The sequence below is a fragment of the Eretmochelys imbricata genome, chromosome 6, assembly GCF_965152235.1.
Source record: "Eretmochelys imbricata isolate rEreImb1 chromosome 6, rEreImb1.hap1, whole genome shotgun sequence".
NCBI classification, from domain to species: Eukaryota; Metazoa; Chordata; order Testudines; family Cheloniidae; genus Eretmochelys; species Eretmochelys imbricata.
This window is the reverse complement of record NC_135577.1, coordinates 30,975,151-30,997,967: the sequence shown is the minus strand read 5'-3', so window position 1 is coordinate 30,997,967 and position 22,817 is coordinate 30,975,151. Positions and strand designations below refer to the sequence as shown.

Below are 22,817 nucleotides of genomic sequence, written 5' to 3'. Positions count from 1 at the left end.
CAGAACTTAATTGTTTCTGAAATTGTTATTTAACAGTAAACATAAACATGGCAAACTGCAGAACTAGTGAGGAGTGATTCAAATTTGTTGATCCTCCCTAGGTAAAAGCACAAGGTGAACAAATGTAGGCGTCAATAGCAGCACCAGAACTTGCATACTAGAGACAATGTCTGGCTCTTGAAACCCATCTAAATTCTTTTTTTTTCCTTTTGTAATAGTTTTACATTGGTTTACAATCTTATAACTTTATCATAAAAATGAAAAAGTTTCCAAGCAACATTTTTTCACTAAAAAGGTATGTTTTAGCTAGCACAACTATCCTTAATAAGATATTCCCTTTGCAATTGTTTCTTATTTTATACTTCAGGAGATGTAGAAGCTTGGACCTCTATTTTAACCTCTTTTTCAGTATTTGCTTCTTCCTAGGGAAAAGGCTTACTGAATCATACCTGTTAAATGTTGGAGTGAAGATTCTTTTACAAAAGTTCCTTTGTAATTTTTCTTGTTACATGGTGTCTGAAGCTACATCTACACTACAGCACTTGTAGCTGTGCCACTGTAGTTGCTTGGGGCGGAAATACTCTAAGTCAATGGGAGAAAGCTCTCCCATCGGTTTAATAACTCCCGCCTCCATGAGAGGCGGTAACTATGTCGGTGGGGGAAGCTCTCCTGCCAACATAGTGCTGTCTACACTGGCTCTTAGGCTCTTAACTTACATCGCTCAGGGGTTACACTGAAGTAACCTGTAGTGTAGACAAGGTCTCAGCTCTCCATATTTATTTATTTTTACAAATTTGCAAAAATACACTAAATGTTTCTAGAAAGTGCACTGGATTTGGTCACCATGCCCTCTTCTTTTATGGAACCAGAAAACACTTGGGATAAAATCCCTTTCCTCCGTGGTGAACTGGAAATGGTTCTATGGCTCCTACATATAGAAGGGACAGCCTGTCTAAGCAAATGTTTGTGACAAGAATCCCTGAGGAGGGACAAGGAAAGCGGGGTGGGATGGCAGGATGGAGGAGAAATGGATGGAGTTACCCAATGTTATAATTTGTAATATACTTCCATGCAGGTCAAAAATGGGAGAGATGATCACCCAGGGGAGGAAGATGGGTAGTGTGGTGTTGCTGAAGATTCCCAAGGTAGGAAGGTTCTTGACCTTCAACCAGATAATCAAATTGACACTTCAGTGATAATAAGGGTTGGGTGGCGGTAGGGGTCACAGCAAGCAGTCCTTCTGGTATCTGTCTTTTCTTAGGTGGATCAGCTGGTCTATGAAAGCCAGAAAATTGGACCAGATGGATCTCTGTTCCATTTGTGATCAACTACATTGTCTTTCATTTGCAGGAGTTGACAGAGAGTGGCCCTTGAGTCCTTTAAGGTGTGCACGATTCTTTGGTGGACTCACTGAAAAGTCTCAGTGTGAAAAGGAAGGTTTTCTATGATATTTAGATCTCCCTAAGACATGCTGATAGATGCAGCCAAGATGCTTAATGCATAACAACAGCAGTAGAGAAAGAACAAGCTGCACTGCTGGCTGCATCTAGGGAAGTTTGCAGTGAGGTCCTCATTAAGAGCTAACCCTCAGTTTTGATGGCCTGAAACTGTTCCCGATGATCTGGGGGAAGATGATCAATAAAAGTGTTTAATTTGCTGTAATTGGTCTGGTTACACTTTGCCATCAGAGCCTAATAATTTGCTATTCTAAACCACAGCGTTGAGGAAGAGTAGTTTTTAAGCCCAAAGAGATCAAGATGCTTCTGGTGTGACTGTATGGCATAGACTCAGTATGGTGCTGTTTACAACGCTCATTAACAGCTTCCACACAACCAAAGAATTAGGAAAAGGGTGTGAAAATAAAAACTCAGAATTCTTTGGCAGAACAAAGTGTTTTTAATCGACTTGCTCAAGTCTACCAGATCATTTTGACAGGATCCAGTAGAGCCTCATTTACTGGCGGAACTATTCAGTCAGAAGTTGTCATGTGGAGTATATACAAGAGCTCATGTTGTGACTCTTAGACCTTGTTCAATGGGATCCGAAGCAAGGCAGCAATCCATTTAATCAGCTCCTAAAACTGTTTAAAATCTTTGGCATAAGAGAGTGTAGGAGGCAGCACAGCTATATCTGGAGAAGATGAAGAGATATTAGTTTGTGGTGTCACATCCTTATCCACTCTAGTCTCTTGCTCTTTAAAAAGCTCCTCAAGAAGTTGTGATTGTTTTAGTGGGAGAGATGAAGCAATGATTGCCTTTCACAATATTCCCCACAGGAGTAGCTAGGATCCCTCAATATTGCTGATGGAAGGCTGCCCATGAGACCCAATATGGCCACTGAGGAGGACCATAAGGTAGAGAAGGATGCATCCAGTGCTGCTCAGACTCATAAGAAGGGGCATGAGATTCTCTTGCCCTTTGGGCTTTTTCTCAGGTAAGGTGCCTGGAAAGATGTCTCTATGGTGGTAAGTGGGAGATCCCTGTACAGCGATATGGGAATCTAAAGAGTCCACAGTATAGTACAGAGGAGGAGCAGACCATTGTCTGGTTGATGGAATGGTACAAGAGAACCAGGGCTACTAGAAAATGGTAAGGCCTCAGAGACCCTGAAAATCTCAATACTGACTTCTATGAGATACCCATTCATAGTGCAGACTCTGGCTCATCAGACACTAACAAGTCCTTATAGAATCTGAACTTCTTGTGCGTAAATTTGCATCTGGATTAGATGGGGCTCCACAGTAACCAATGTCAATACTGAGAGTGTTGGTGGTAGTATCTGTCTAGCCGTACCTGTTTAGAGGTATCAATGTTGCAGTCTGGGTCACCTGTTTAGATACTAGAGGTACTATAAGGAGATCCAGAACTACTCCTCCTAGGAGCTCTAATGGCACCCTCTGTTCTCTTATCCTGCAAAGACCTAGGTACTAAGGTCAACAGAGCATGGTGCTCACTCTGAGGCTCATGTCTTGGGAGGGTATCTGGGCCTGTATCTGAGGCAGATCGGAGGAGGGAGTGCTCCAACACGAGGAGCCAAAGTTTAATCTCCCATTTTTTACAAGATCTGCCTTTAAAAGCTGAACTGAACTGAATTTAGCTGGGATGCAGGTGTTTCCCAAACAACGGATACACACAATGTCTGTTGCTGACCGGGACAGCTTCCCAGCAGGTAAGGCAGTGCTTTAATTCCAGGGACAGCAACATGCCAAGTTGATGATGTCTCCAAAAGCAAAGCTCTCAGAACAGGAACCCCCAAATTATAACTAAAGTAGTACAATTATCAAAAGAACTAAACAAGCTCAACTAAGAAGTCGAGGCAAAGCTGAAAGCTGTTTGCCTTTGCAGCTCTATATATCCTTGGTAGAGGGCACATGAGCTTCTAACAGGCATTGCTACTGAAAATTGCCAATCAAAGGCACATGTGGACCTGAAGTGGAACACCTGTAGGGACACTACTTGAAGAAGAAATATTCATTTATTTAAACAAATCAATTTCAATCCATTTTCCAGAGAAAATAAACCTGAAATCAGCAACAGGCAGTCTGAATTGCTAAAACCCACAAATCAAGAAGAAAGAAAAAGCTCTGGGTGGGCAGATTTAAAAAGCTAAGTCTTTCTGTAATTCTCATAAGGCAAAAAGATGGAAGAAAGTTTCTTTCTAGAACATCATTTGCATACCACTTGATGAAACTGTGCATGATTAATGCTTGTAATTTACTTTGATGGATTCAATGTGTCATGTTCTGTTCCAAATATCTGTATATTTTAAAAATATAACCTGCATTGAAGCCTCTATAATTTGCCTTAATGCATGTGCTCAGACATGTAGTGAGCTGGAAGCAGGCTTTTCCATTACCAAGAATAGGTTTATTTTCTTTTGTTGCATTTTCAAAGAGCAATAAATAGCTACAGCAAACCATAAATCAGTCAACATAGAATTTTAACAAAGAACACTCCTTATCAAAACAATAGATGTACTTAAACTACATGGAAGGCAAAATTAAAATGTTGTTCTAAGTAGAACCTTAAACAACTATAGCTTCAAGACTCTATTTAGTAGTTAAAGGTGGCTGTTCTTATTCTCCAAGATGCAGAAATTACAACGTGAGTTAAGAGATAAAAGGAGGAAGTTAATTCTTTTGAACTATTATAGAGGCCATACTAATTATCCATTTTTTGCAGAGAAAATAAATGAGAAGTTTAATTGCCACAATGCATTATATTACAAAGCAACTAAAGTCATGGCACTGTCATTTCCTCTCCTTGTCAAAACTTAGTGATGGTTTTGTTGCAAAGAAGAAAAAGAAAAAAAAAGTCATCCCCATCCACAGTGAAGCAAAACAGTCTATGAGGGAAAAAGTCAATATTTCTCTCTATTTATAAGAGAAATGATAAGGTTTGTCAGTTTTATTTTCTGATATTTTACAGACAGAAGATCATTAACCACAGGCACATACTAAAGCAACAGGGAAACTTATAGCATAGCAGAAAAATGAACTATGATAAAACTATTAGATCCAAGAAAGAACTATGTAATATTGTAAATATGTATGAAGTAGATACGATGTAAAAATGAAACATTCATTTTTATAATTATTTTAAAATGGAGATATTGTTATTGTTTCCTCTAAACAACGTCTTCTCTTATGCAAATAAACATTTTAAACATCTAGTGTATTTACTGCTGAATATAAATCATAAACTTTGTAATTTATTTACTTGTACCTTAAAGGAATACTTGCGGTTTATGCGATCTTCAGGTCCAACGGGAGATATTACATAACTAGGCAATGGTATGCTACCCAAAACAGTTTCTTCTCTGCTGTCTATTGAATGAAAGAAAAATCAAAATGATTCAGGGCACTTCTTCATCAGGTGTAAAAAAACATATTCCCTAACACAGTGGTTCTCAACCAGGTGTACACATACACCTGGCGTTATGCAGAGGTCTTCCACAGCGTACATCAACTCATCTAGATCAGTGTTTCTCAACCTGGGGCACACGACCCCCCAGGAGGGTCACAAGGGCAGGGCCGGCATTAGGAGGTGGCAAGCAAGGAAATTGCTCAGGGCCCCGCGAAGCTAAACAATATGCTTCAGTTGCAGGTGGTGGGCTCAGGCTCAGGCTTGAGCACCGGTTGGTGGGGCTTGGGCTTCAGACTCCTGAAGCAGTTGGGAAAGGTTGAGAATCGCTGCCCTAACATATACCAATAACAGTACCAACAAGTGATAAAAACAAGTGCTTATTATATGAAGTAATGCTACCAGAACTCTTCCAGCCAACCAAACTTTCCCCCTTATTTTTATTTAGTCAGAAGAATACAATTCCAGAACAAAGCTCCCACTGATGTCCCTTTAGTGACCAAATGGCAGAAACATGGGAAAGTGGAAAAGAAGGCCACCAAGGTGACAATGAATTAAAGAGGGACAAAGCAAAGAGATAGTCCTTGCTCAGCTTTCTTTTAAAAACTTCTGAGGCAACAAGGGCCTACTGATAGGCAGCACTATCTCCACTTAGACTCCCCCTTGGATCCATTCCCAGTAAGGCCCCATGCATGGGGATTGGCAACCCACGTTGTCCTGTTTCTTCTTCCTTCCTGCCTTTTTACTCACTCATGTGTGCAATGTTCTCAGATCAATATATAGTAAACATTCTTAGATTTTTATTTTTAAGGTCAAAATAGACCATTATGATCATCTAAAACAATTTCAGTCAGTGATTCTTACGTCTATCCAAATAATTACTATAGTTAATGAACATTCATTATTACTGGCACTACATAGAGGAATAGCCATAAATATGAATAAATAATACTTGGCACTTCTATAAAGCCTTCCAAATATTTCAAAGCACTTTACAAACAATGTACTTAATGTCAACATCCATGTGAGTTAGGGAAGTATTATCCCCATTCGATTCAGGAACAAACCAAGGCATATGGAGAAGCTGTGTGACTTACCAAAGATCATACAAAAAACCTAGAGGTTAAAAACTGGAGCAAGAGTCAGGAATCATGGGTTCTAATACAGACTTTGCCATTGATTGTATGGCTTTTGGCAAGTCACAATCTCATTGTTTTTCCAGCTGTACAAATACATACCTTCCTATATCACCAGGGTGTTAATCTTTATTAAAGTTGGTAATGTGCTTTGAACATGTAAAGTGCTGTAAAAATACAAAGCAGCAGCATCTATCGTCTATACCACTGCTCAAAACACATGTCTCTGGACTACCCATGTCTTAACCATAACTTTATTCCAATAAGTGTGAGAAACCAATTCAAGCAAGCAAACAAAAATGTTGCTTTCTAATGAGGGTTTGAGTCACAATGTAATGTTAAACAATTGTTTGAGGGGTAAACAGTGGTGAAAAAGTCTAACAGTTTTTCCAGCTCTAAAGAGAAGTTCTGAAGAACAAATTAGAATATTTTTCACAATGGCCTCAATTTCATGAAAACTTTCAAAACCACTACATTGTCTACACACCTTTGTAGTAAAACAAACAATAATCAGACAGCAGAAACCATCGTCTTTTCCATAATCTCATTCCAGAGCTATCCTGCAAAAGCAAGGAATTTAATATAATTTTTTCAGTTCAAATAAAAGCTCATATAGTGTTTGTTTCATCATCTAATTCCTACGGCGCTCTACTAATTAACAGATTACCACAGTTGGCCCAAAATACAATATTAATCATTACAAAAATGAATATTTTAAAATTTGCTTGGAGAAACATTATGCAATGATAGAATCATCAAGGATAATATCCAGTTACAGGACAAATCTTCCCTATGTGCTCCAGGACAATTTTCAAAAAAACTATTTTTATTCTCTAACTAATCTCAAATCTAAAGTGTACATGGATTGCGCAGTATGGGTAGCTACCATGTATTTTCCTCACAGATCTATCAGGCAATTAGGATAATTAATTGTGTATCAGGAAGTGATACTCATTCCAAGGATTGCTTCTTGACAAAGATGAGGATCAGCATATAAGCAGAGTGAACAGGGAAAACTTAATGGAACAGCACAGAAAAGCATAAAAAAACCCTGTAAATAAATCAAGAGACAAATTTCATAGAAAATACAAAAAGGCTAAGACACACTTCCTAGACGATTCTGTCACTAACCTTCAAGGTAACTTAAAAAAATCTATTTTGAATACACTAGAGCCTATGAGGCCTTAAACAGTTGACAAGATTTTCAACAGAATATATATTATCAACTAAAACACAGAGATTTGAAAAGCAATTACAATTTAATTTTTTTGTATGAAACAATTCATATTTTAGGAAAGAAAGCAGTTTTGAACATTGTCAATACATTTTAGGATGAATAGACACCTCTTAACCATGTCTGGATTGTTGATTTAAGATAAGATTTTATAAATTAAAGAGAACAAAACTGTCAGTTCCATACTGGAACAAAAGGAAAAGGCCTTTATGATCTAGACTATTGGGCCTGTCCCGCCCACTGCAGCTGCCACTGGGCATTAGGGGTGCTTCCGGGGCCAGGAGACTAGCTCCCCTTTGCTGGTAGTGGAATGTGAGGAATGTGGGTTGATACAGTTTATTGCCTAGAGAGGTTAGCCATCATGGCTCCCATCCTCACCACCTTTTAATCTAACTGATAGATCTCCAGTGATGTGGGGGCTAGGCTGATCAGCAGTGTAGGGTCTGGAAGGGAATTTTTTCATATGGCAGAACTGGCAAACTGCTGTGTGGATTTTTTTTTCCACTCACTATGACATTCAGGAGGTCTGGTTCTGGGGCATTTAGGTTACAACTGTTGCAATACTGGCAGATTCCAGTGTGATTGGTGGGTTAAAAAGGATCTGACTAAAGTCCTGTAACCTAGAGTGGGCTGCTCAAGCAATAGTCCTGGTATGGTAATACATGATGAGAGGGCTGGCTTCTTTCTTGCTCAGCTTGTGGCTCCCCTTATCTTATCCCTCCTACCTCTACAGTGGAGGATGGGAAGGAGTCAGGACTCTGGCTTTGAGTCAGAATCCATTGGCAGTCTTTCATAATCACTCTCAGATTTATATACAGTAGGGTCACTGGTGTCAGTTGAGATCCACACTGGAATAATCCTGTCAGGTATGTGCAGTGGTTACCAGAGTTAGGTAGCAGTTTAAAATAAAGTTGTGGCTTCCACATTTAAACAAATACTATAGCATTTCTCTCATTTTTTCCATGTCCAAATCAAATCTCTATGGAAAGCCTAAGGGCCTGACTTTTAGAGGTGCTGAGCACAAGCAACTCTCTAGTGAAGTCAATGGGAGCTTCAGGTTTTCCACAAAATTGAAATTCAGGCCTTTCATTTCTTTTACTGTTATCTAAAAAGCTTTCATAGATATCTGATATATTCTGTTGCACATTCTGCAATACAAAGAGAAACAAATAATCTCTCACATACCTGTTTGTGTAGCCAGCCTCTCACCACAACAGGAACATTAGGGTTCCTCTTGATAGACTGGTCCCTCTTTCCAAAGCTGTGAACTTTATTACAAGATTTTAAAACCTGAAAAGAAGCACATTGCAATAGTACTAAACATACTGTATTAAAGTCACATCAGTCAGATTACAAATAACCGAGGCATCGTTTCATATTTTGTTACACAGTAATGAAATAGTTCTAGCACTCTTCAAAGGCACACGTATATTGGCACTGGTATTTAATTAAGTAGTTGAGGAAACTCAGCTTCCTATTATCAACATATCAGTACCAAATGCTGTTCCAATTCCACCTGAATCATAACAGTGTTGGTGTCCAACTTTTCCAATTTAAAAACTGGGTGACTGAGCAACAAAATGGCAGGTGAAATTCAGTGTTGATAAATGCGAAGTAATGCACATTGGAAAACATAATCCCAATGATACATGCAAAACAGTGGGGTCTAAATTAGCTGTTACCACTGAAGAAAGATCTTGAAGTCATTGTGGACAGTTTTCTAAAAACATCTGCTCAATGTGTAGTGGCAGCCAATAATGCTAACAATGTTCGGAACCATTAGGAAAAGGATAGATAAGACAGAAAACATCAATGCCATAAATCCATGGTATGCCTTGTACCTTGAACACAGTGCAGTTCTGATCACCCCATCTTAAAAAAAAGATACATTAGAATTGGAAAAAGTACAGAGAAGGGAAACAAAAACTATCAAGGGTATGGAACAGCTGCCATGTGAGGAGAGATTAAAAAGACTGGGACTGTTCAGCATAGAAAACAGACGACTAAGGAGGATGGAGGTATATATCATCATGAATGGTGTGGAGAAAGTGAATAAGGAACTGTTATTTATCCCTTCACAACACATGAACCAGAGATCACCCAATGAAATTAGTAGGCAGCAAGTTATGTTTGACAGGTTATGTTGTATTTTCCCTGCAAACATAAGGAAATACTTCTTCAAACAACACAGTCAACCTGAAGAATTAATTGCAAGGGGACATGAAGGCCAAAAATATAACTGGGCTCAAAAAAAGAATTAGGTAAGTTCATGGAGGATAGGTCCATCAACTTCTATTAGCCAAGATGGTTAGGGATGCAACCCCATGCTCTGGGTGTCCCTAAATCTCTGATTGCCAGAAGCTGGGGCTGGATGACAGAGGATGGATCACTCAATAATTGCCTTGTTCTTTTCGTTCCCTTTGAAGAACCTGGTACCGGTCACCACTGGAAGACAGGATACTGGGCTAGATGGACCATTGCTCTGATCCAGCATAGCCATTCTTATGTTCTTCTGATAGTATAATATGATACTAAGTGTCTTATCTTTACATTAATTTCAAATGCCCTAATGTTTGTCCAGAGACTCTCGCTGCTGCTTAATACTGGCCAAGTGATCCTTGGGAAGGAGGAAAACAATCTTTGTTTGTTTGGGAGATAGCCAAAAATGTCCACTTTGAGTCTGTGGAGGAACAGGAGTGATGGAACTGCTAGGAATGCATGGAATAATTAAGTCTAGCTCTGAGTAAGAGTGGATCTGAGCTTCTTTTAAGACCTTGGATGTCGTGTCATCATCCCCGCACCCTGAAGACACGTAGATAATTGGAAGCACAAGATTCCACAAGGGAGAAGATCCTGATGATAAGTAAGAATCTCTGTGGGGCAAAGCAAAAGTGTGGTAAAAAGGATTTAGAGTAAAGAGGACCTCAGTAAATCTCATTGGAGGAGCACAAGAAGCAGAAGAGATTCCACCCAACCAGTTCACCCAGCTCCGTACCAGAGCCCATGCTGCTGCATCGGGGGAAATGCTGCACCTGGTAGGCTTCCAAGAGCACTCAGGCTCTCTTTGTACTAGGATGCAGACAGAACTGTAGCAGAGTTCCTCATAGGGCAAGAGAAGGACTGAAGGATGTTGTAAGGTGATGATGGACAACAGTTACTGGCAAACTGGAGAAGGGGGTGAGTAAAGTCTCCTTCCCACCTCTACAACGGAGTTCTACACACCAAAGTTACTTACAGGAGGTAAACTGTTAAGTCTGTCAATTTTGGCAGTGTCCCTAATTGTCTCTACCAAATCAATAAAAGCAAAATTTAAAAAATTAAATGACATTTTAAAAAATCGTAATAAAGAAGTGCATAAAATAAATACAAACATGTAAGTATTCGCAAGCGTGACTGAAAAAATTTACCATGTACCTCAAGTGGACATTTAAACTTACCATTTTAAGGTGACAAATCAATCTATTAGTATATTTTTATTGTGAACACATTTGGCTTTAAATGTAATATTAGTGACTGACACATAACAACATGTGCATTGGTCTAGTAACCTGTAATTGCATTATTACACTCTGGATCTAAAAAGTGTTTTTGGGTTTTTCATTACATGACTTACCCCTCCCCAGTAATCAGCCAAGAAAAATAATACAACAGAACTCAAGTTTTCAGCTGATGCCACATCAACAAAGAGGTTAACTCAGTAAGCACTCTTTACAATCAATTTGGCAAAACCCTTTCTTCTTTGACTTATGTGTCTCCTGCAGCTCTTTGCAGCACATGATAGTAAAACACTCTGTGATTTACTTATTAACCAGTCAGGATGCTTTTACTATGTTATTAACCAATTGTAATAAATAAATACAATACTACTACTTGGTGTGTGTCTGTGAGAGAGAGAGAGAGAGAGAGAGATGTTGATCCTGAACCACAGAGGTATAAGTATCACTGACTTAGATACTTAACAGGTTTTCTGCTTTTCCAATGGGGAAGGTTTGAGAAGTGAAAAGGCCACAGACAAATTTAAAGCTTCATTTATATTGCTTAGCTAGCTCTTCTATTATTTTTGCTTCCTTTATGGTCATTTTCCCCTCATCTTGTATTTTTTAATTTACTGTAGTCTTGGAGATGCAACTGAAGTAAGTTTGGGTTTACTAAGTAAAGCACAGGTATATTTTGTGCCCTCAGAAAGATGATCATTTTTGTCATATTCTGTACCAGTTCTGCTTGTTGATTTTTTCTATTATTTTTGTTATCTAAATGTTCCAAATGTAGGAGTGGTGCAAGCACTAATGATACATGAGGCTAAAGTGGAGAAGTGCCTAAGATAAAGGAAGAGGAAGTGATGAGAACTAAAGGGAAATTAAGTTGAAGTCCAAGTTAAAATTTCCACTATTTTGCAGGTGATTTTGAAGTGCTTTGGACAATCATATGACCTGTGGGAATACTAGTATTACTTACACATACTTCCACTCCTTAGGAACCTCTCAAACTCTGCATTTCATTGCATCAATAATTTTCAAAATTCTCACCTAAAACTGTCATCTACTTGGGGGCTTCTGAGCTGTCCAAAGCTTATTTAGTTATTCTTGGTTTTTTCCCTCAATTTTGCATGCGTGGAAGATAGTTTAATATCATAATTCCCTGGAAACACATTATTAGACTTCCAGGGTGAAATCTTGGCTTCACTGAATTCAGTAACAAAATTCCCCTTGACTTCAACGGATCCAGGGTTTTACCACCAGACCAAATGATATGACTTTTGTCTTACCTTGGAGCCAGGTTTGGTATCTACAGTGGATGTAGTTACTGCAGTGGATGTTTCACTGACCATGCTTGAGGGTCTTTGGTTTACTTGTTGCTTGGACATGTGTGAATTCTGCCTAGAAAAGAAAGAAAAAGTATTTTTAAAACACAGTATTTAAAACAATCAGCTTTTGCTTTTTTATATATATTCACACTTAAAGGATCACTTGGAACACCCGTTATTTTGGTACTAGGTCTTTTCTAAGAAGATATTGCCAATGGTATTTAGGGGTTCATAATTCTTTACTGGTAACAAAAAAGTAACAGTAGTATGATACACTATTCCACACATTGTAACATTTTTCTAATGTCTGTAAAAAGGAACTGAAATATACATCGATAATCATTAGCTAACCATTAACCACATATATATTACATATACACTTCCAGGCAAACCAAGTAAGTAAGTAACCTATTCCTTCCAGGGTAAAAAGACAAACACAGTAAAGACACAATCAGGTCAAGACTAGAAAACATGGAATCATCATGGTTTAAAAGGAAATTCTATTTTAATTTTCTAAAGACAGAATTACTGGTGCAAGTGGTCAAGCATCATCCCTGCTGTGCTAGACTAGAAAATGGCAGAACAAGATCATCTAGTCCTTCAATATCCAATGATACTAAAAGAAGCATAAAATGATACCATACATAGTGAATGACATGGGACATTTCTAACAAATTAGAAAGGTTGCTTTGCTGGTGAAAAGTGTTATGTCAAAGCTAACGATTATTTTTCTCCACTGAATGCATCCGATGAAGTGAGCTGTAGCTCACGAAAACTTACGCTCAAATAAATGTTAGTCTCTAAGGTGCCACAAGTACTCCTTTTCTTTTTGCAAATACAGACTAACACGGCTGCTACTCTGAAACTTTTCTTACATTGTTCTCCAATGTTTTAACGTGAGAAATATTTCGCTTTCACAATGCTGTCCAGCTCAGTGAATGCCTGTGCTACATACAGTTACATTATATATTGGTCCTACCAACTAGACTACCTGAAGATTAGTCTAAAAGGTATACTTGATTTGAGGATGAGAATTTCACCGTAAAGGTGTTACACAAACATATAGAAAGACAATCTAAAAAGAGAAAACAGCTTCTTGTTCACTAAAATGTATCTGTGATCAGCAACAAGAAATCCATGCCACCTGCCTCAACAGGTATGATTCTTTTCAATTTACTATGGCATAGGTCATATGCTCAAGCTGAAAAAGCTAAAGCAGGAGGGGAATAGCTAATTTTATTCAATTGGAGAGAAAAAGAGAACTCAAAGAAAGTATGCAGATAGTAACAGATAAGTTGAAGGAAAAATATCAACAAAATATTTGATAAATATATTTTAGTCTGGAAAATTAAAAGTTATCCTCAAAGGGTGCATATTAAAATTCTGTGGAATTTTCTCAGCAACACATTGTTTCAGACTCGATTGTCATACAAGCTGTTCTTCATTAAGAAGCTGAAAGTCTAAGTGCTATGCTTTCATAGGCCCCGATGCTGCAAGTTGTTTCACAAGGGCAGAGCCCTGTGCCCACACAGATTCATCCAATCTGATTAATAAAATTAAGGGGCAGATCCTTCACATTGCCCAGAGAGAGAAGATCGTTCATATTTATGACATATCACTGAATGAAATGGGCATATCCCTTAAAGACAAAACAATAAGCCAACACCCTAGAGGAGGAACTCCTTGCAGATATTTATCACCAAACCTATTGCCCATTATTCCTCACAAGAAATGCACACTTCTTACTATGCACAGCAGCCATATACCAAGCAAGATAAGCACACTCAGCTACTTCTACTTGATTTGCTCCAATGGTTTAGTTTACTCTGTATGTAGAAGCCAAATGATCTATTTTCAGAGCTTTACCTTCAGTAAAAAAAAGTAAGATATTTCAAATGCACAAACATGTGCAATGTCTCTTTTCTGCCTTTGCTTGTGGCATGAATAAATCTTCACACACTCTTTTATTCCAACAGCATTCACAATACACCTTTGGCTGGGTGGATTTCTTTCTCAGGAAAATGCCCAGCTTGTTGTATCACCCATTCAACTAAGCTGCGGTTGTACTCTATTGCCACTAATTGGCTAAATGCAACATCGCCTTTCCCCTTTAAATTCATCTTTACTTGGTACCTGTAATCTAGCCAAAATACCAACTTTGACTGCAAGCATTTAGCCTGACAACAGCATGAGCATGAGGCTGAGCAGCCAGAGATAACTGCTAGCTGGTCCAAGCAAGAAAATATTCATATTAATGTATGCACTAAGGTTACACCCTTAAGCAGTGGTGAGCTGGAGGGACATGAGGGACAACCGGTTCTAAAAGTGCTTCTAAATTTAACAACCCACCAAAAGTGGTGCCTTAGGCACCGATTCTGTGGGTGCTCCAGGACTGGAGCACCCATGGGGAAAATTTGATGGGTGCAGAGCACCCACCAGCAGCTCCCCACCCTGCACCCAGCCCCAGCTCATCTCTGCCTCCTCCCCTGAACACGCCGCCCCACTCTGCTTCTCTCCCCCCCCCCAGGCTTCCCATGAATCAGCTGTTCACGCGGGACACCAGGGGGCGGCTGAGAAGCAAGTGGCGGCTTCGCACTCAGGCCCAGGGAGGCGGAGGCGGAACAGAGGTGAGCTGGGGCAGGGAGATGCGAGGAGGCCCACCCGTGCCACAGCAGGTAACCCGGGGGAGTGGGGGCGCAGAGGAACCACTCTCTGCCCCAGCTCACCTCTGCCACCCTGGGCCTGAGCGCGAAGCCACTGCCTGCTTCTCAGCCCTCCCAGGCTTTCCGCGTGAACAGCTGATTCGCAGGAAGCCGGAAGGGTGGGCCGAGAAGCAGAGCGGGGCAGTGCGGAGCAGAGGTGAGCTGGGGCTGGGTGCGGGGCCAGGCAGGGAGCTGCCGGTGGATGCTCCGCACCCACCAAATTTTCCCCATGGGTGCTCCAGGACTGGAGCACCCATGGAGTCGGCGCCTAAGGCGCCACTTTTGATGTGATCTGTGGGGGGGGAGTGGCTGCTCCCCCTGCTCTCCCCCTAGCTAGGCTCCCCCACCCCTAGGAGCCAGAGGGACCTGCCGGATGCTTCCTGGGAGCTGCCCCAGGTAAGCACCGCCAGGACTCCCCACCTCGACCCCCGGCAGGTCCCTCTGGCTCTTAGGGGTGGGGTGGGGTGGGGTGGGCACCCACTACGGTGGCCCACGAGACTCTCCTGCCCAGTTCTGAGGGCAGTCAGGGGACAGAGGAGGGGAGTGGATGGGGCAAGGGTCCGGGGGGCAGGGCGTCAAGGAAAGCGGGGGGTTGGATGGGACAGGAGTCCCCGGGGAGCAGGGGTGGGCCACAACCCCCTCGTGGGGTGAGGAGGGAACTGGTTGTTAAGATTTTGGCAGCTCATCACTGTCCTTAAGGTCTATGTTACAGTTACTCCAGCCCTTGGACGGAGTAAGCCTGTAAAATAAACAGTGGCCCGGATCATATAATGTAATAATTTTGCAATGAAGAAAAATTATTATTTTTTGTATTATGGTAGCAGCTACAGACCACAAGCAATATCAGAGCCCCATTGCACAGGGCACTGTACAAACACAAGTCAGCCCGAAGAGTTTACAATCTAAATAGGTAAAGGAACAGAGATAGGAAAGTGATATACAGAGAGGTAAAGCTTAACCCTCATTTTCAAAAGTGACTTAGGCTCTTGAGAAAATTTTAACCTTGGGTGAATGATTTCTCTTAAATGAAGGGAAGCATTACAAATTTCTACATTCCTTTGTCTCTCTCAGTAGCCCTTAATCTTTCTGTAGAACAAAAGAGAAGAAAGCTATGCCATATTGTAATTTTCACTTGTAAAGTGACCTGAAAAAACAGAGGGGACAATCTTAACATTTCTGCTAAATGGAGCCCTTAGTTTTCTATGCTGGAAAATTTCAGAATACTGCTTAACTGGTATTCTGAACAGATTTAAACAAGTCTTCAAAACAAACTGTTTTCAGTTTTAAATTTTCATATAATATTTCAAAAAATTGGGATTTTTTTGCTAACTGGTTATAAATATTATCAAATAAAAACATGGTAATTTTCTTAACTACTCTTATGATCTTACAGATTTGTTTTAAACTCATTCTGTTCTAGTTATACATCAATTTTCCTCAGTTGAGTTTCTGGGTCTGTATCAATTTTGTTTAAATCGTTTTGTGCTTTTTACATATTTACATTGTTTTTATATTAAGTGCCTCACAAATAGAGTACCTATTGTATCAGTAAGAGTTTGTCTAAAATGTTCCAGTAATGATTAGCTATTGTAGTGTACTGTAAGCTTTCAAAATCCACTTTATGCCCTGTAGTATATTAGTTATACAGATGTAGGTGAGTAGGGAAAGAAGAGATTTATATGTCAGTGTCATTTAAACTTTTTTGTAGGTCTGGTAAGCTAATGAAAGCCCCAGACTTTTTTGCTAGTTCTGTTTTTTATGCCACAGGAGAGTTGATTGTTCAGTTGGAAAGAGGGAGAGAGGTGACATCAAAACAGGAAGCAACAAAGAATTATTGTTTGGTTTGAAGGAAAGTGGGATTAGTAAGTCTAGGTCACCGGAGGACAAGAGGAATGCCAACACTAACAAATAATTGTATTGATGCAGGAAGTCAATTATCTTGTTCCAGGATCAAAACAGAACTTGTTTGTTAACATAGTAAAGTTAAATGAAACAAACTTTTTTTTTTTAAAGTTTTTTAATGTAGTAACAGACCACATGCGGTAAATTCTCAAGCAGCAGACCTCAGCTATTCACAAAACTACCAGAACATACAATCTTCTGCATTTATTTCGTAATATATAGGCAAAAAATATTTGAAACAAAGAGCTAACTTGTCGTCGGTCTAGACTTAGCACATTGGTATTGGTAATGGCATACCGGGTGAGGAAGATACCAGATGGCAGTAGTGGTGGCAGCCGTAATAACAATATTCATAATATATTTTACAATTACATAGCCCCCTTTGATCCAAAAAGGATCTCAATACACTATTGTAGCATTAATTAATTTTGCCCACAGCACCAATACCGCCACTGATGAAATAAGAATTCTCTCTATTTCAAGATGAGGAACCTGAGGCACAGAGTACTCTGCCTCTCTGGCAGCCAGGCTGGAAGACTATTGACAGTTTTACAAGTTAAACTGACAAGAGCCTTCCCTGAGGGCAGCTAGGAAGCTGAAAATATCTGTTTCCTTCTTCCTCCCCTCCGCCTTTTAAAGCCCTTTCTCTGAAAAATTTCACATTTGTGACATTTGTCCCTCTACAGGGCAACACTTTCCCCAAAAGCATGAACATGTTCACGGAGGGATTCCCCTTTTTCAGCCAGCTCCAATTCCCAGCTCTGGCTCTCAGAACTGTGCTTTAAACACAAGACCATTCTTGTTCCAAGGATTTAAAGAGGCCAAGTGGTATTGTCTGAAACATTCAAATACAATGCAGTTTGCTCAACTATAACAAAGGTAACTTGTTAGACACATGGCAATTAAGGGTATGTCTACACAGCAACTAGATGTCCACGCCAACCAACTTGGGCTTGCAGGGCTTGGGCTGCAGGGCTATTTCACTGTTGTATAGACTTCTGGGCTTGAGCTGTAGCCTGAGCTATGGGACCCTCCCACGTTGCAGGGTCCCAGAGGAAGGCTCCAGACCAAGCCCGGAAGTCTACACAGAAATGAAACAGCCCCACAGCCCATGCCCAAGTCAGGGGGCACAGGCCAGCCACAGGCATCTAGTTGCTTGGTAAACATACCGCAGTTACAACAAAAATGATTAACAGTGCAAACAGGTTAATGACAATCTGTGAATTTCTCTCACTCTAATCTTAATATGTGTGCATTTAAATTTACATAAAAATTTTGGCAAATTAGCCACCCTAAACATTGCTGCCAGAGATATTCAGTCAAATACTAAGTACAACAGGGAACAATAGCATTTTGAGCATTATCACTCATACAAAACAGCAAACAATCAGAGGAAAACAGTTTGCGATCAGAGCAGTCTGCCACAGGGTGTTCGTTCAAGACAAGAGGTTAGGCACCATCAGCTCTTCCTAAATGACACCAGTTATTCCATCCTGAACGATTACCTGTCCAACAGTTTCTCAGTTGATTTGAAGTCCTAAAAGAGAGAGACTATTTCTGAACATGTAATTTAAATTAAGCTTGGAAAAAATAACAGCACAACTTTGATTCCCTCTGGGCGGGCAGCATGCAGTCCCCAGCCCCAACCACTGCACAGGAGATCTGGGAAGCGTGGGCAAGAGCAGGAAGCAGCTTGGGGGCGGAGCCACGCCTGGCTGTTTGGGAAGGCACTGCCTTCCCTAGCCTATGATACCTGCCTCCCATAATGGTTGGCCAGTTGTACATGCGCTCTCTCTGTCTCTCTCACACACACACACAGACAAAATCTAACATTTAAAAATCAAAACTAACTGACCCATTCTCCCATGGTAACAATACCTTTAGATTAGGCATTATGTGTCACAATACAGGGTAATTGTACCTGTAGTCCCACTCTATCATCCAGCAAGGGCTCCCCCTCTATGGGCCAGCAAGGGTCCCCACTCTTGGCTCCAGCACCCCAGCCATCGACTGTCAGTTTAGAGCACAAACCGTTGATGTGGGAGATGCAGGTTCAATTCCCCCCATCTGCCTAATGCGCAGAAATTATTTGAACTTAGGTCTCCCAATTCTCAGGTGAGTGCTTTTACCACTAGGGTAACCACAGCGGAACAACGCCAACAAGAGAGACTGAGACGCCCCTACTCATAGCCCATATATATCCCATAACTCAGTAGTTAGGCTACTTTCCTGAGAAGTGGGAGACTCTTTTAAACATCAGACAAAATGTGAAATTGAACTGGGGTCTCCTCACATCCACGGTTAGCATTTTAACCACTGAGCTAAAAGTTTAAAGCAGGCACCCCTACCATCACATCCTCCTTGTGAGTTTAGATGTGCTTTTGAGAATGCCTGCCTGATCAGGTCCTGCAATGCCTCATTTGAGGATCCTGCTGGGGTTTAGGTGGGAGATACACGTCCAGGTGACTAGGATGAGACAGCAGTGAGAAACTTACATGTTATGAGGCCATTAAACAGCAGAAATTTAGGTGCCTAAAAAGTTAGGCAGAAGCTGAGTGGAGGGGGAGGTCACAGGATCCCAGGGGTATCAAAACGTTGGACTTAGGTACTTAAGTCCTTTTGAAGATTTAGCTCAAAGTACATTTGGCTGACCAAAAAAAACCACTGCACACCTGACAAACTTTCTTTTAATACTGACATTTGATAGACATGCTTGATTTGATAAATCTGAGTAGAGTCAGTAGTTTCACTCAATTTACCAGAAACTACACTTCCTGCATTGTATAAAGAGGCTCACTGTGCAATACGGCAACACCTTACTAAATTGAGACATTTGATGTTTATATTACCACATAATCTCTCTCTAAACAAAATGAAAAGCTCAGTGTTGGAATGATTAACATTTTATTTCCAATGTTTACATGGCAATGATTCATAAACCTGTTAAGACATCCTAGGTAGTTATTTAAAAATAGCAGGATGTGGTATCAATCCAGTACAACATGAGAGAAAGGGTATATTTAATCTGTACCTGTGTCAGTTTAGTAATTCCTTTAAAATAATTAAGACCTATTTTTCTATGTCCCTGTCGGAAACTTTTCTGAAAAATAGCCAGTTGATTAATATTAAACAAATGTATAACTCTCCAGCTCAATAATGGCTTGTGAGCCACCTGTGTGTTGATCCAAACTATCTGCAACTATATAAGGGCTAATGAGAACAACCGAAAAGAAAGGATAAATCCTATCAGTTTCTACCTGGCATTTCAAGGATGAATTTATATGCTCATCAAAACCAAATCAATCCAGAACATAACCCAATTCAACCCACAACATTCAAATGCAAGTCTCTTAATTGTCAATTAACGAAGAGGGCATCCTTAGCCAGTTACTATTTTAAATAAAAAGGAAATATATGCAGAGACAATCCCATTTTACTGTCTGGAACACTCAAGCATATTAACATTGACAGAGTTAAAAACAGTTACTTTTACAAATAAGTAAAGAAAGCCATAATCCATATTCAGCATCATCAGTTCAAACAAACGTATACTGGAGTTTAATGATATCTATTATTCAACAACAGCTGCGCTGCCGTAACAGTGCCACGTTATTCAGTTCTCTTTCTCTCCCATCATAAAAGCACACACACAGGCACCTACTTAGGGGAAGGTTAGCTAATCCAAATGATTACACCTTACTTGGCACACATTTTTGGAAAACTGACATTTGCTGCAGTTGGCATTCTGGACCTGTGTGAATCAATATAAAGCCTGTGAACGCAGGCAGTTTGGTACAATACCTCCTGACTCACTATGCCATTCCCCATCATACCTAGACTACATTCCTATCTATATGGAGAGCACAACATTTAATTGGTTACAAAGAATTTCTTGGCAAACCTCACTTATTTTTACAAAACAACAAAATCTGATACTGCAGCATTTTCACCAGCAGCCAGAATTTTTAATGTCAATGAGATGGCTAATTCAGTTTTCCTAAAAGAGTTACAAATATTTAACCCACAGAAAAAAACCTGTATAAATAAAAGCCACAAACAACCTTCTGTTACTGAAACAAAGCAGTTTCAAATTAATCTGTCTACCTTTTAATATAATTAAACCTTCTACTCTTTTGGGCAGAAAACTAAATAGCCTAAGTTTATGTTTCTATATCCCAGGAGTTTTCATGCCATTTTTTGCTGCCATAGTAACCAAATGCAACGGATGAAACAAGCACAAGGCTCTCTCTCCAGGGGTGGTGTATTGGCTTGATCAACTGCGGTTATACAGAATACGAGCAAACAGGCATGATAAAACTCAGGCTTGATTAATTAAAACACAAAAAATGTGCTTGTATTTTGTATTGAAGTATTCTATACCTCAAATCATCATCATTTCATATGCAACTGTACTACTAGTGGAAGTGGAAACTTTTAAAAACATCTAACAAACACAAATATCAGTAGTTCACAACAGATCCAGTTTCAAATATGCAGCTGTTAAAACACCTGCTTCTTATTAGTATGCATGTAAAAATAACTTTTTGAAAATCAGTGCAATATAAAATGAAATATTTAAACAATTATGAATATTTGCTCTTAGCACTGCTTCACCATAAAAGCTGTTTTAAAACAAAAACTTTTTTTAGATCTAGACTGCTTTAAGTAATATACATTTTTAGTCCTGATTTTAAATTCATGGATTTAAAAGGAGTGTTTTAATGAACTTTAGTCATACTTACTATGCAAACACATAAAAAGGATCTCTGAGGTGAAGTAAAGTAAGAACTTTTAGGTTGCTTGTACTTTTGTCTTAGGTAATACTTAAATATATTTAAGACAAATTTATATTTTAAAAAGGTCCAACTTCAATAGCACAATGCTTGGTTTCAGAGATGAACTCCATACAAAAAATGTAATTTCAGAGTTTTATTCCTGGGATTGTACTGGGAATACTGTGAAAAACAGCATATTTCTATAGCAAGTGCCACTTCTATGGAATCTTTTTTCTCAGCTACACTCAGAGCAAAATAGGAGGTTTTTGAGATTGGTTCACACTAGAGCTGTACTGAAATTCTGATTCAAATAGGTATTTATCTGAAGTTCCACCAAATGCTGATATTCCATTTCAGACAAACATTTTAATTGAAATCAAGAAGAAGATGAATACTCCACCAGAAAATGAAATCTGAGTACAAAAGACAGTGGTAGTAAAGGGGGCAGGGAAGGTAATAAATATGCCAAGCAGACCCCATGGACTGCAGAAGGTAGAATCATAAGAAATCAGTGAGGAAGCTCCTGCACATTTTTTGGGTATTTATTGAGGGTCTGGCACACCATCCCTACAGTATCTATAGATATTAGCTGCATATATATCCTACCCACCAAAACCTCTAATTGTGTGCTCGCTCTGAGTTCTGGGACACATCAAAGGATAATCTGTGGCACTCTGATTCAGAATACTCCAGACTCCATATCAAACCACACATCTGAAATGGAAGAAATGGTAGGCATAACAATGGGTCAAAGGATGAACAGGTAATTTTAGTATGAGGCTAAGCAGGCACTCTGCACCTGTTTTATTTATATCTTTATTTCTGTGTAGTTTTGTTTTTGTTTTTTTAAACCCCTTAAGATAGTGTGAGCGCTACAGGAAATGAACTTTTGGGTGAACAGTAGCTGAATCCAGGTAAAACAAAAGCAATGCTGCTCAAAAAGGGAAAATGCTTTGAAAAACTAGCTGAGACATTATCTCAATCTTCCACTGAAGACATACAACTCCCCGTTTGTCATATGGTACAAAGCCTCATGGATCTATTTGACTCCTCACTAAACTTGGATGACCAGGTTGGATTAGTTTCCAAAAACGCCTTCTTTCACCTTTCTGATTGCTAGGATACTTTGTTCCTTCCTCCCAGACAAGGACCTGGCCACAGTAATCTATGCATTTGTCATCTTGAAGACGCATGACTGTATTTGAAGCCGAATGTGATTTCTCTATGGTTAAGGTCACCGTGTGGTTATCAGACGCATGATCAAGTCCCTCCACCAGCTCCAAGTCAAGTTCTGATGTCAGTTTAAGGCTTTGGCCCTAATCTTCAAAGCAATTAATGGATCAAGCACCAGCTACATTAAAGACCGAATTTCAATCTATGAACCACCTTGACAACTGTACTT

At 39.7% G+C, this 22,817-nt stretch overlaps 1 protein-coding gene across 1 annotated transcript in view; it reads right to left on the bottom strand.

Moving 5' to 3' along the window:
* PLEKHA7 (pleckstrin homology domain containing A7) overlaps positions 1–22,817 on the bottom strand; it is a 290,610-nt gene that overhangs the window by 86,920 nt on the left and 180,873 nt on the right. The window contains exons 5-8 of the mRNA XM_077820064.1: positions 11,998–12,109; positions 8,418–8,522; positions 6,486–6,558; positions 4,725–4,825 (exon numbers count right to left, since the gene is read on the bottom strand). Of these exons, the coding sequence (XP_077676190.1) occupies positions 4,725–4,825; positions 6,486–6,558; positions 8,418–8,522; positions 11,998–12,109 (391 nt within the window). The remainder of the gene's footprint in view (positions 1–4,724; positions 4,826–6,485; positions 6,559–8,417; positions 8,523–11,997; positions 12,110–22,817) is intronic.